Genomic DNA, 14,268 nt, shown 5'->3' with positions numbered 1-14,268 from the left:
TCCGATTGCTGTGTAGTCGTATAGGACTCCACTGGAATGGGAACTTACTGTTCCTCCGCCACCTGTAATATCCTGGTATTACCAGGATATTGGGCGGCAGAAAAGGTAAGCCAAGGTTGTTAGTAGGCTGCCGGTACTACCATGGCCTAACAGAAACCTTATAATGAGGGCCTATGGTTGGTTAGTACAGAGCAAAACAAAAGAGGTGATGGCTGGAAGTTTTGGAATGAATCCTAACCTCGAGCATTGCTCTGGGCAACCCACCAGACCATTGTTCTTCGCCTGCCAAGTCATTACAAAAGGGGGAAAGACCATATGCAAATCTGCTTGGTCCAACCCCAAAAGGGGCAGTGCAGCCAAAACTGCTTGGTCACATCCCTTATGCACGAGACCACAAGCCTCCCCAAACACGTTTCAGACTTGTTGGGCCTCATCAGTGAGGAGTAGCTTGGGTCTCTACGCCCAGCAGGCGCTTGTGCCATGGGTGCCGCCATGACGCTTGGACTGCACATGTGCAGGAGACTGGCACCACAGTTCCATTCATGCGCAGGTCTGGTGGTGTCCCTTGTTGCAACAGCAATGATGCCGGAGGCCGCCTGTATCAGTGACGAATATGACATTTTAGATCACCATATTTAGTAACAGTTTGCAATCTCGAATTTACAAACACTATTCTTTATTTGCGAGAACACAGCGCTTCTGTTTTCATGGACAAGCTGCGCGTAAGGGGACTGGCACATTCCAGGCCTTACTATCTCCTGGTTTCGATTCACGCTCTAGAGGTCAGCTTGCTCTCCGGGGGCTCACAGTGCTCAGAAGGGGGGCCGTTAAGAAGAGCTTAATTCAAACCCTTTAATATTAGTTTTGTACATTGCTATTCTTTTAAGGAGACTCACTGGCATCTGTGTACTGATAAGAATGCCTTGCTCCCCGCTTCCAAGGATATGTGATGGAGGGAAACCGGCTTTTCTGTCTGGCTCCTCGCGCAATGTTTCAACATGTCTTTAATAACCTTGGACCATTGAAGCGAAATAATATCTACAGCAAAGCAGTTTTACATGAGACAAAAGTGGCTGCCTTGCCTTTTGCCCTTCTGTTTCCCTATTCTGCCTCTGCTGGGTTGCTACCGATGCCCTTGCCTTCTTGCCTTGGTCCACCATCTCCCCTCTTTGGGTGCCTCCACTTGACCTGTCGTGCCGGTGTAGGCAGTTTGTTCCCGAGAGTCCGTTCCGTCTTCCCATCCAGGGATTGCCGGAGCCCAGTTCCCACCCTGCATCTGCTACCTGCTGGAAGCCTGGACCGTCCAGTGAAGACTCAACCTGGTTATATTGGACCCGAACATCTTCCCAGATCCGGAGCAAGCATCGACATGAACAGGTATATGACAGAGACTAGCAGTGAAAAACGATGCAATATGCTAATCTCCAATTGTAAACCTGTGTGCCCCTTTGTCTCTTTGTTTGGGTGTTTGAAATGTCGTCTGTCGTTAGGGTTTATCTATCTTTCTTTCCCAAGTGCTTCTCTTATTTTCTCTCAGAGTCTTCACTCATTGGTTTTCACAAGTGCTATTCTGTCTCTCCTTGATGGCAAACCATTTTTTATCGGGTAGATGTCTTGGTTTCTCTCTGTTGGAAACCATCTTCTTTCTACTTTAGGCACCTCTTTGTTTCTCGTTTTTTGTCACTTGAATTTCTCTTTCCATGACAATGTTTCTTATAGCATTTCTCACAGCCGTTTGCTTTTTTTCCCCTCAGTGTGTATTCCTCTGTTTATTGTCCTTTTGATACCTTCCCATTTAATAAAGCACTGAGATGAAAAAGTCCCAAACCAATAGGGGCAGTAGAGAAAGGAGTGACTTACATATCACAGAAATGAACGGTGGGTATAGATTATTAGTTATCTTTATATGGAAGGTCTTTGAATCCTGTCCTTTAACAGTAAAGGTAGAAAGCTATAGTGAACGAAATTGCAAAGACACATTCTTGTTGAATGTTGAAGGAAAAGAGATTGCCTGATGACCTCATGCAGGCAGTAAAGATAGAACATGCAAACAGAAGAATGTATGACACAGGAGGACTGGCATGCTATGTTATGAAGACGTTATACTTTGTCAAATCACCAGCATAGTAGTCTCAGTGCGCCTATGCTAAGCTGGTGAATCAGATCCTGGCCCAGAGTATTGATACCTTAGTCTGCAGAAGAAAAAAAGGAAAAGAGGGAAAGTAGGAGAGGGGGAAAGGGGAAGTAGGTGTCTATACAGAGGAAGTGGAGGTGCAGCGGGGAGGGGGGGGGAGTTCTGGTTGGACTGGATGCGTGTAGGATCAGTTAGCTGGAGCATTGAGTGATAATGCAAAAAAGCCATACTCTAATGTGTTTGGAGTAAATTGGATTGTATTACTGAAGCAGATTTAGACAGTGAAATGTTAGTGAGAGAGATGTGTTTGGTTGCATGACAGTTCGACATGTGGTCACGCTGCCCTCGTATTATGGTGGATTATTTGCCAAGCTTCAATTTTAATTTTCCGACTTAATTTTCCGACTTTAAATTTAATACTAATCCCAAAGCCTTGCAAAGCCTAAATAACCTCATGCTATTCATTTAAGATGCACTGCAGTGTCTATTTTATCTCAGGATTCCAATAGGTGCAGGTGCAGGAACCTGCTGATCTCACACAGAGCCCCGGCGGATGCCCTGTCCCCTTTTGGGACTCCTAATGTCCCCTTCCCCCCCAATCCCTTGGACTCCCCATCCCTCACGCGTGTGGAACTGGGTTGCTTTATCCAAATTAAAATGCCTTTGGGGACATCAGCAGAGGAATCCTTATTACCGATCGTGTACCTCGATTCAACTGAAGTACTTGTAAGGGATTCTAAATTTAGCATACATGTTGAGGAAACACACAAAGGTGGAGTGTTAGATTTGAAATGTTATATAGGGTAGGAGGTCGTTTTATAATGTATGAATAGTTTTCCCGGATTTACCATTGTACCTATGGCCGGGCCTACAGTTGTGGCCTAGTTTCCGGGGTTCCTCCCTTGGTACAATTGTACTTCTATGGGAACAATGTCTGCTATATGTCTGGCCATTTTCCTAGATTAGGGCAATGGTCACAGGAAATAGACAACTGACCGTTATGGGGAGGAGCCACTTTCAAAGAAAAGACATGAACTACATGGTTTGGAGGGTAGGCTCCCCAAAGGGCTACCTTTCTGGGCGAGCCAAGAAATGGAAAACAACATGTCTGGACACGTCTGGACAGTACCCGAGTTGATTGAGGCTTATCGCACTGTTTGACATGTGTATGTCTCTCTCTCTCTCTCTCTCTCTCTCCTAAAGCCTCTATCGTTCTCTCTAATTTTCACAGCACTAAACAGTCTATCTTTCTTTCTATCTCCTTCTTCCTCGCTCTCCCTCACTCGCAGTACAGAAGAAGCCACCTGAAGTCCTGGGTGGAGCCGGAGGCCACAGCTCTGACCTGTCTTTCACCAGGGCCAGGCCTCCATTGCCATAGTCTGGCCCAATTTCTCTGGTGGCCCTCAAAATAGAAGCCGCAGTCCTCAGGTTAACCTGTCAGATGGCTCGGCTCCCTCAAATGGCAAAGACATGAAAACAGAAAAAGAGGCACTGCATTGGCAGGAGATAACGCTGCTTGCTCACTGCTTGGGCCAATGAGACCAAAGCTAAAAAGGATGTCCTGCATAAACCAGTGCCATGCTATTGGTTTCATGACTTCGAATGGGGGTGGTCTAAGGCAACATAGCGAAACAATATAGGAATCGGATTGTGCACAGGGCTCAAAGAGACAGAAACAGGGACATGAGATGGTGGAACGGTCTCTTTTACTTCTTAACTGATAACCTTTGAGGATTTGTGCAAACCCACATTCAAACCTTTGTATCTTTTTTGCTTTTACAGACATTCAGACCAAATTGGTGTCGTTTTTTTCCCCGCTGCAGGTCCAATACCAGGCAGCACTCGTTCCTTTGCTTTTGAAGGGTATCATTACAAATTTTCTTCTCCTGTAAACGGTATCAACAAAATGTTTAAAATTACCATCTTCTAAGATTTTCAAAACAGGGTAGGTTAAAAAAAAAAGTTTTTTTCCACATGTGTGATAACACTGTTTTTTCTGAAGTGCTGTGCTGGTTTTTTCTGATTTCTTCAAATTTGCACAAATTGGGGAAAAAGCAAAAGGGAAACCCACAAATGTGTAGATTGCTGGACAGCAGACACATCCGAATTCAAGACAGGGTGATTTGTGCAGACTCCCCACATTTCAATACCCATAATTCCCTTATAATTTGAACAAAACAGAACATAAGTCGAAAAATCAATTTTGCAGAAACGGTTTCCACCTGTAACTTTACACCCTCAATCTCTGGAAGTAAAACAGCAATACGATACCCTCGAGTCTTAGGGTTATGTTATTGTGGTCTGTCTCAGAACATGCAACACCCTAAGCCAGGAGGTGGCAATCTGTAGCTGGTTTTAGAATATGACTCCATGACCCCGCACTATTGATTACACTGGCTGGTGCAATGGCAGTTATTGCCTAAAGAATCCGGAGAGCAAAAGGTTGCCGAGCCCTCTCCTAAGCAAACATGCACGGTAAGCTGCATTTTTTTCTGCATTATGTGTAGTGAAAGATAATATTGCATCTTACTACATTGTTGTGCACGTCCTGGGGAAAATGGCACAGTACCTGACATGTGTCAGCAGCCCTACGTCGCCAGACACGTCTGACAGCCAGACATGTCTACTGCATTCCCGGGTAGAATATCTGTATCTCCCCACACGGGATGCCTAGACATACTGTCTGGGACAGCGCAGGATTGACAGAGCATTAAGCACCACACATCTTTTTGAGAATCCAGTGATGTCTGAGATTGCACAAGGTTTTCCTGCATAGGATGCTCTGCAAAAACCAAAACATTGAAAGCCCCCTCATCTTTCTCCACATTTCCCACCTCTCATGGGTAAACTGCCAGCATCTTCCTGCAACCATGCATGCCCTTACATCCTCCTCTCTTCCCAATGAAAGCAGTATACCTTATGCATGGGTACCTTTCTCATTTGGTGGGTTGGGGGACTGCCCCCGACCAAACACCATAGGTAGCCTCCTAGACAGGCAAAGAGTATCACATAGTAATTCAAATGCACTGATCTACCCCCTTCTGCCCCGGGATGCAGAAATGCTACAGTCCTGTTGGTAGGGCTAGCTAGGGTAGGGGCATGGCTACATGCTAGGAGGTGCCCTCCACAAACATTTTAAAATTATTTATAAAAAATAATATCCCTAGTGCTAGTGATGGGTTTCCACCCCCCCCTCCCCATAGGAGTGGGTAAATTGAAGGAGAGGGCAACACTCACAGATCTGCAATCACACAGGGGTTATCATTTGGTGGGGTTGGGCTAAATGGAAGACAGGTCTCTGTACAGAGGAGGCTCCCACGACAAACAAAACAGATATCTGTATCGAAAATACATGTGCTGGTTACTAATCATCATATTGACTGGATGAGGTAAAACTGGAGGAAGCAACACTACTTCTGTTCCTAAGCTCATAAGGAACCAAGGATAATAATGGGGATCATGTTGCAAATAAAGTGAATTGGAAAAAATGGCAGGAAAGGTAATTACCTCCCCAGAGTGGGTGTAATCGGGCCTCCCAGCTGATCAGGAAGCTCAGAGGGTGGGCTACACCTCATGGTATTGCCCAGGTTCCGAACCTCCTGACATGCGGGAAGGTGCCATCTTCCCTCCCCGCCCTCAATTGCCCCGCGCCCCATTCCCCTTCACCACTTCCACCTCCACCTCCACCGCTTACTCCCCTGACCACACCAAAAGCAGCTCCACTTACCTATGGGCGCCTCGTCCCTCACTGGCTACAGGGGCACTCGCTGTTCTGGCCCTTCTCCTCAGCAGCAATGGGCAAACATGGAAAGGAAGAAGGGACTACACGTAGTTCTCTTTTTCCTACATGCATGGTGGCCATTTTATTTTGTATATCTTTTTTTGTTGTTCAGAAACAGGTTGCGTGGCTTTTCTCAACTTTAAAAAAAAGGCATTAACACCACAGAAAGCAGGCCTGGGATCCAATAGTTTCAAACCCCTCTGTATATGGGCATTATAGGTTAGGTAATGGTGACCGGGCCCACATTAAGGACCTTGCTTTACTCAGGCCTGTAACTCCGCCCCCAGCAGTTACCATTAATGCCCACTCACGTCGAGGTTTATTGTCTAATTATTGCAATTCTCCTGCACCATCCCAATGCACCATCCCATTTTCATTTATTTGAATGGCAGATTTGGGGAACAGAGTGGACATCACGTGTTTGACTCCCTTTCACACTGTGCCATGCAAATGCGGGTGAATTAATGCCAGCATGGATTTTCACGCTAACAATAATGCATGGAAGCCACTTGAAATTACCACCTGGTAAGAGCAGGCGGATTCCATTGGAATCCATTGTAAATACTGCCTGTCAAGCGTGCTTTGCAGGCAACATTTTCAGTTGTCTACTGCTGTGGTAAAAAGTGAAGAGTAAAGACACTTTTGCTAATGCTTTATTCCTCACTATTCCACCACGGGAAAATTGAACAAGAGGGGACATTTTGCACAAAAGTGGCACAGAGAAACTGACCCTATTGACTTTGTAAATCCCATCACAGCCACTGCCCCATGCGTTCCATGATTTCCACTGATGTTACATATGATTCACCTTTAAGGTGATATCAACTGGGAAAAGCCCGCGGTTGTGGGAAGTGAAGATACACTGAACAGTGGAGACTATCCCACACTGCATGTTCCAAAGAACTTCTTAAAATGTACACGCTCAGGTGGTTATACATATATGTGGTATGTGAAAGGAGTTCAAAAGATCTGTGATATCCACACCAAAAGCTCTGCGCATGTCACTTACGTGTGGAATGATTAAAACTGTATCTTCTTTCAGAATCTTGACTGGTCGCAGGACTCAGGTCGCCCTTTTCTTTAGCTCTTAATGAAAAGACAGATGCAGCAATAAGAGGACCTGATATTAAAATAAAAGAGAACATGTGTATTCATTAATGTACACATCCTTAGGTAATGCCAAGGATGAAGTAGAGAGAATTGAATTGTATAGTATGTGTAATGACCACAAATACCAAAAGCCCCATAGTGGGTTATACATATTTACATAGGTCAGCTTGTCCCATGGGAAATGTTTATGGAGTTTACATCTGCCCCCCATTTTGGAAGATGGCACCACACCATGAGGCATTGCTGTTGGGGGGCACACCATTTTATAAGGCTCGGGAGAATCACATGTCAAATGAATCATCATGCCACATTTGGGAAATAATATCAAAATTGCAATGTATGGCAATAATCACAAACCTTTCACCATCCCAAGTTGTTTTCTGCTTTCTCCTACGTCTTAGCTTTGTCTTCTTGTTCTTTTTTTTAATAAACTTACTCACCTGTTTAATCTATGTTCTCTCATTTGCCCCACCCAATATGTCATCTCATAATTGTCTTTCTTCCCAAAGAACAAAATGGCTGTGGATCATCTTCTGGGCACTTTTCTTTTTAATACTGAGTTTCTTTGACATTGGGCTGTTTTTTTATTGGAAAATCAGTAATGAGCTTAATGCTTTTGCTCTCTATAATGAACTGAGTTGTGTTTCTAATTTAAACCCTTTTTCTTTTTTCAGTTTTAACAGTTTAAAGCTATCTTCTGATTTTATGAACTTGCTGTTATACTATTTTCATTGTGAATGTTGCTTTCTTTCGGTGGATGTACGGTTTTGCGCGCTGCGCTATTTCTACTTTTCAGAATGATGATGGCATACTACAGGGGGGTCTTCACAATGATATGATATGATATTTTATTTATATTGCGCTATTACACAGGTGTTTCAGAGTGCAAACAGGTGTTTCAGAGCTGAAATAAGGAGCTGAAAAGATAACATGAGGACTGTGGGGTGCTGGCCCCAAACAAAGAGCATTGCAACAACCCTCGCCACCCCACTTCCTTTAGGCCAAGGGATGGTATACCGAGCTTTGTGGGGAGCTTTGTGGGGCACTTTGCAGAATCAACACCCATCATGTATTGTTTTGTGCTCCTCATTTCCTCATGAATATCTCCCTGAAGCGTTTCATCATCACTCTGAAACCATAGACATAGAGCTGCCTCAACTCCCAGTTGCTTGGGGCTGCTGGGAAAAAAGGGGAGAATTTTATTTTAGCTTGTGGCTGTGTGCACTGTATGAGAGACTTTTGAGGCTTTCTTGAGGACACTGGGGAAGACATCTGGGAAGAAACAGCTAGAGATTTTGGTCGCCTGACAAACACTTCACAAACACCTTTCGTTGTTGCATCAGGTCTTGCCCCGACGAGCAAAAGTCACAGATGGCCATGACGCACCGCACCTAAGCAAGTTCAAATGAGGTTTGAAGCAGCTCAGCCTAGCAACCAACATACTAAGGAAGATTAAAGGGGTGTGCAGGGTGCTCATAATTCAAGCAGCACGTTCTCTGAACCAAATGTTCTTGCCTCTCATAACCCTTTGTGTTTAGCTTAGGGTAGTTAGTGTATTCTCCAGACTTCTCCTCTCATCTGCCAAATTCCCGATAATTGTTGCACATGGGGTACCATGTATCTATAGGAGGCAATTTGAGAAAGTGAAATGTAACCTATCTGCAAGTTTGCAGTGAAAGGAATGCAGGAAGGACACCGAGTTGTTTGACCTCATATGGCCTACTTCCTTCTACCCCTCACTAACCGACTCCCCCCTAAGATATCCGAGGACCTTATACTACACACACAAACCCCCTACAACTGGCTGCCAGAGGCCTTGCCATTAGCACATAACACAATGTGAGCTATGACAAGACTCTCCTCTCTCGCCGTATCACAGTCACCCCATGCCAGTGACCAACGAGAGACATAGTGCTGTAGTGTATCATACCTTAGGATCTCATCTTTGGACCACATGCTCTGAGGTGTGTCCACCAAACCCATAGAAGCAGAACCGCACTCAGGCCTCGGGTACTTCCAACCTGAACTCATCAACACCACAGGCTTCACATCTGCTTCTCATGCTGCCCCACTATCAAATACCCTTCCCTCGTTTCTTACAGTGGCAGAAGGGCGATTTATATTACATTACATGCCACATGAGGAGGAAAAAAGGGCCAGAGGGGTCAGAGGTCCAAGGCGAAGAACTGGAGCTTGGGGGAGACCAAATCAATGCTGCCTCCACTCCCATCATACCCTCTTAATGCCTAGCTTTGGCCGTGCTTGCTTGGGGCAGAGTCAGCAGCAGGTGATGCAAAACGGGAAGGGACCGACTGGAGAGCTGTCATCTAGATAACCCAGTTGGACTAGACGCAGAAAAACTTACATTGCGCTCCCTGTGTGGGGGAGTGAAGGAGACTAGGGAGAATGCAGTGACTAAGGGGATGATGCTGCCGCTCGGGCCAAGACAACAGGAGCCCATCAGCAGGCCCAAAGAGACACCTGTCGGGCTTGCGCGCAGAATGTGGCCATGCCTTGGCTGGTCTGTACATGTTAGTTGTCAACAAAAGGGTCTGCCCTTTCAAGCTCCCTCACGGCAGGCATATGATGATCCACCATGTCCCGCCTCCTGAAGTGAGAGTAGCAATTCTTATCCTTTGTGCATGCTGGCTGTATAAGAAAGTCTAAGTGCTCCAATAAAGCTTTCCCCACGCCCCCAAGAAGGAAACGTTGGGTCATGCAAGACACTGAGGGTTAAGGATTGCAGTATGAGGCGAGTGGGGCTGTGTTTTTGGCTGTGGGTGGCGGCGGGAGGATGTCATTGGCAATGCCATTGTTTGTCATTCTTGCTGAGGAGCAGGCTATGGAGTGTGATGTGGGGACTGTTAGTGTTAGGAAAGGGTGAATCATGTTAATGGGACTGCAATGTGGGGATTGAGTTGGGGAGCAGGATGCAATATGGACTTTGCTTTGGCTGTTATGGTTGCTGGAGAGGGGTGCAGAAGGTAACATGATTGCGATTTAAGGAATGTTGGAGAAAGAATTGGGTGTCTGATGTGATTGGAACTGTGCTTTGAGGAATTTTAGGAGTGGAGGGCACTTTGCAATTTGGATTGTGCTGGTGCTAAGGGAAGACGGCAGGATGTTATTGGGACTATGCTTTGGGGGTTATTGGCACCACAGAGAGACAGGATGTGATATGGACTGTTCTTTGGAGATCGATAAGCTTATCAAGCGGAGAAGGATGTAATTGGGACTGTGCTTTGAGTACTGTGTTAGGGAGGGGGCAGGATAAGATGTGATTTGGACTGTGCTTTGGAGATCGATAAGCCTATCAAGCGGACAAGGATGTTATTGGGACTGTGCTTTGGGGGTTATTGGCACCACGGGGGATAGGATGTGATATGGACTGTGCTTTGTATGCAGTTTGGGTTAGAGAGTGGTGCAGTGTGCAACGTGGACTGTGCTTTGATGATTGTTGAGTCATAGTGTGATGCATGGGGAGATTTGGATTTTGCTTTGAGAAATATTGGAATGTGGGAGGAGGGTACAATGTGATATGGACTGTGCTTTGTGCTACACAATGTATTTTTGAGTTTTCTTTTAAATTGGGCACCATCAGGTTTTTGGGTGGGTGTTAATATGAAGGCAGATTAAGCATTGCCTAATCAATATAATTGCGTAAAGAAGTTACAAACGAGATTGTCTGATCATTAATCATCTACATCAACAAGCATTCCTCTCAGGATGCAACGCAGTGTAAAGCTCCCAGCGCCGTGATTGCTATGCTACGGTCGTTGGTCTTATGCACATTGTTTTTGGTAGAAGTACTAGTTCCTATTGCTCAAATAAGGAACAAGTTACTTACCTGTAACCGTTGTTCTTCAGCATGGGTCTGGCATGGATTCACATGCTCATGAATATTCCCCGTCGTCAGGCCGGGAATCCTCGGTATAGAAAAAAATCAGTATCAGTTTTGTTTCTGATCTGTCTTTCTTAGTAGTAACCAATCACTGGTCTCCGGGTCATACTGCCCCCAGCCAATGACTGCCCTCTCCCTAAGCCCCGCCTCCGGCAGCCATCCTCAGATTTGGTAGCACGTAAAGTGGCAGTATGACCAAGTGAAGAGTCGCAGAGGGGTAGCCGGGAGGGTTCGCATGTGAATCCATGCCAGACCCATGCTGGAGAACAACAGTTACAGGTAAGTAACTTGTTCCTTCTCCAGCATGGGGTCTGGCATGGATTCACATGCTCATGAATAAGAGAATACATAGCAGTACACACATGCACAACCCGGGAGGTGGCAACAGGCTCAACATTAAGCAATACAACAACTCAACATTAAGCAACTCTTACCTCCTCACCAGGCTCACCTTAGGCAAACAGGTTGCGCAGCACTGCTTGGCTGACCCTGGACTCCTCCCTGGAGACCCGATCGACGCAGTAGAATCTTGTGAAGGTGTGCATCGACCTCCACGTCGCAGCCCTGCAGATGTCCAGCAGGGGCACACCAGACAGGAACGCCGTGGTAGCAGCGATCGCTCTGGTCGAATGGGCTCTCGGATGGCCGGGCAGCTGTCGGTGTGCCAACCGGTGACAGTGCATGATGCAGCCGGAGAGCCATCTGGAAATGGAAGTCCTCGAGAGAGCCTTCCCTTGATTCACAGTCCCAAAGTTCACAAACAGCTGTGACGCCTTCGGAAAACTCTTCGTGCGGTCCACGTAGAACTTCAGCGCTCTAGCTACATCCAGCGAGTGCAAAGTCCTCTCGGCCGGCGACGAAGGCGACGGGAAGAAAATTGGCAACACCAAGGGCTCATTGAGGTGGAAGTCCGACGGCACCTTGGGCATAAAGGATGGGTTTGTCCTCAGCACCACCCTCGTGTCATGAAAAGTCCAAGTATGGAGGCTTGCAAGATAGAGCCTGGATCTCTCCCACTCGTCGTGCGGAGGTGATGGCCACGAGGAAAGCTGTCTTCCATGACAGGAACTTCAAAGGCGCCGAATGCATAGTCTCTAATGGGGCCCCCATGAGCTTGGTCAGCACCACATTAAGCTCCCACGACGGGGCAGGAGCCTTCACCGGCGGGAATGATCGGAATAGTCCCTTCATGAATTCTTTCACCAGGCGATGAGACCACAAGGACGCCCGTCCCGTCGCCCTGGTATATCGGGAGATTGCAGCCAGATGTATTTTGATGGAGGTGTGAGCCAGTCCAGCTCTGGCCAGCGACAGTAGGTACGGCAGTACTTGAGGGGCCGTAATCCGTAGAGGGTTAATCTTCTGTGCACGGCACCAGACAGAGAACCTCTTCCATTTATGTCCGTAGCACTTGAGAGTTGAGGACGCCCTGGCCTTTGCAAGAACCTCTCTGCAGTCGGCCGGGATGTCGTACCCTCCAAACTCTAGTGCTGCAGGAGCCAGGCCTGCAAGTTCAGCGACTCCGGGTTGTGGTGATGAATGGCGCCTCCTTCTGGAAAGAAGTCTGCGTCCGTCGGCAGCCAGAAGGTCCGTGAACCAGATCTGTCTCGGCCACGCCGGTGCGACGAGGATCATCCTGCACCGGGACCTCTTGAGCTGGTTGATGAGCCAGAGCAGCAACGGCAGCCGAGGCAACGCATAAAGAAATAGGCTGTCCCAGGGGAATGAGAAAGCATCGCCAATGCTCCTCGGCTGGGGGAACCTGCTGGCGAACCTCCGGCACTTGGAATTCGTCGCCGTCGCAAAGAGATCGATTTGGGGTTCGCCCCATCGTCAGAAGAGTCGATCCACTTGATCCTGGCATAGTTCCCACTCGTGGCAAGAGCGCAGCTCCCTGCTGAGTGAGTCAGCGATCGTGTTTTTTATTCCTGCCAGATGAAGAGGCACCAGAAACATCCCTTGGGGAACGGCCCAATGCCACAGATCTTGGGCTTCCTTGGATAGGTCCGGGGACCTGGTTCCGCCCTGCTTCCGGATGTAGAACATCGTGGTGGTGTTGTCGGTGAAGATCCTCACCACCTTGCCCTTGAGGGACGGAAGAAAAGACCCGAGGGCCCAGAACACCGCGCAGAGCTCCAAGATGTTGATGTGGAGAGACTCCTCCTCCGGGAGCCAAAGGCCTCTCGCGTGAAGATCTCCGGAGTGTGCTCCCCAACCTTCCAGGGAGGCGTCCGTCGTCACCGTCACCTGGTGAGCTGGGGTCTGAAAGTCCGTGCCCGCCGACAAATGTGAGTGGGTAACCCACCACCGGATCGCCTGATGGAACGTCTCGTTGAGAGGGATCCTGTCCTCGAAGCTGCCCGTCGACTGGATCCAGCGGGCGTCGAGGAACTCCTGTAAGGGTCTCATCCGAAGCCTGCAAAGGCGCACCAGATAAATGCAGGAGGGCATCATCCAGAGGAGGGACTTGATAGATCTTACCCTGTCCATGTCCGTGGCCAGCAGACGCTGCACCTTGCCCAGAATGGTCCTGGTCCTTTCCTCCGACGGCGAGGCCAGCCGCGCCACTTTGTCGAGCTTGGCTCCTAGAAACAGGGCGACTTGCGACGGAACCAGGTGGGATTTTGGAAAGTTGATGGAGAATCCAAGGTCCGTGAGCAGCTGGACGGTCTTCGCAGTGTGCTCCACGGCAAGCTCCCTCGTCCTTGCCCGGATGAGCCAGTCGTCCAGGTAGGGGTAGACGTGGATCCCCTGTAGGTGCAGCCGCGCCGCCACCGGTGCGAGGCACTTGGTGAACACCCTGGGTGCTGACTTCAATCCGAACGGGAGGGCCTTGAACTGGTAGTGCCGCCCTTGGACCACGAACCTGAGGAACCTCCGGTGTCTTTTTAGAATGGGGATGTGGAAGTAGGCATCCTCCAAGTCCAACGACGACAGGGAATCACCCTCCTCCAGCTGTCCCAACACATGCTGGAGGGTGACCATACGGAACTTCTGTGCCTTGATGTACTTGTTCAGTCGTCGTAGGTCCAGGACGGGGCGCCATCCTCCTGTCTTCTTTTTTACGATGAAGTACCTTGAGTAAACTCCGGAGCCCCGAAGCCTCTTTAGGACGAGCTCGATGGCACCCTTCTTGAGTATCGCCCTTACTTCCAACAGTAGTTGAGGGACGTGACTTTCCTTCCTGGCCACGGGTGGAACGCGAGGGCACTTCTTCTGAAACTTGAGGGCGTGCCCTTGGGCCAGGGCATCCAGCACCCAACGGTCGGTGGAGATGGACTCCCACACGCTGACGAATCTCGCCAGCCGGCCTCCCACCGGGGTGCTTCGGCGGGGGCCCGA

The 14,268-nt window shown here is 48.1% G+C and overlaps 1 protein-coding gene across 1 annotated transcript in view; it reads right to left on the bottom strand.

Annotated features, from left to right (window-relative positions):
- Positions 1–14,268, bottom strand: part of LOC138510522 (zinc finger protein 417-like) — a 318,227-nt gene that overhangs the window by 241,686 nt on the left and 62,273 nt on the right. Inside the window, exon 3 of the mRNA XM_069626236.1 lies at positions 6,925–7,035. Coding sequence (XP_069482337.1) covers positions 6,925–7,035 — 111 coding nt within the window. The remainder of the gene's footprint in view (positions 1–6,924; positions 7,036–14,268) is intronic.

This window comes from Ambystoma mexicanum, chromosome 6p, assembly GCF_040938575.1.
Source record: "Ambystoma mexicanum isolate Mex_15411 chromosome 6p, UKY_AmexF1_1, whole genome shotgun sequence".
NCBI lineage: Eukaryota > Metazoa > Chordata > Amphibia > Caudata > Ambystomatidae > Ambystoma > Ambystoma mexicanum.
This window is presented reverse-complemented; position numbering and strand designations above follow the sequence as displayed.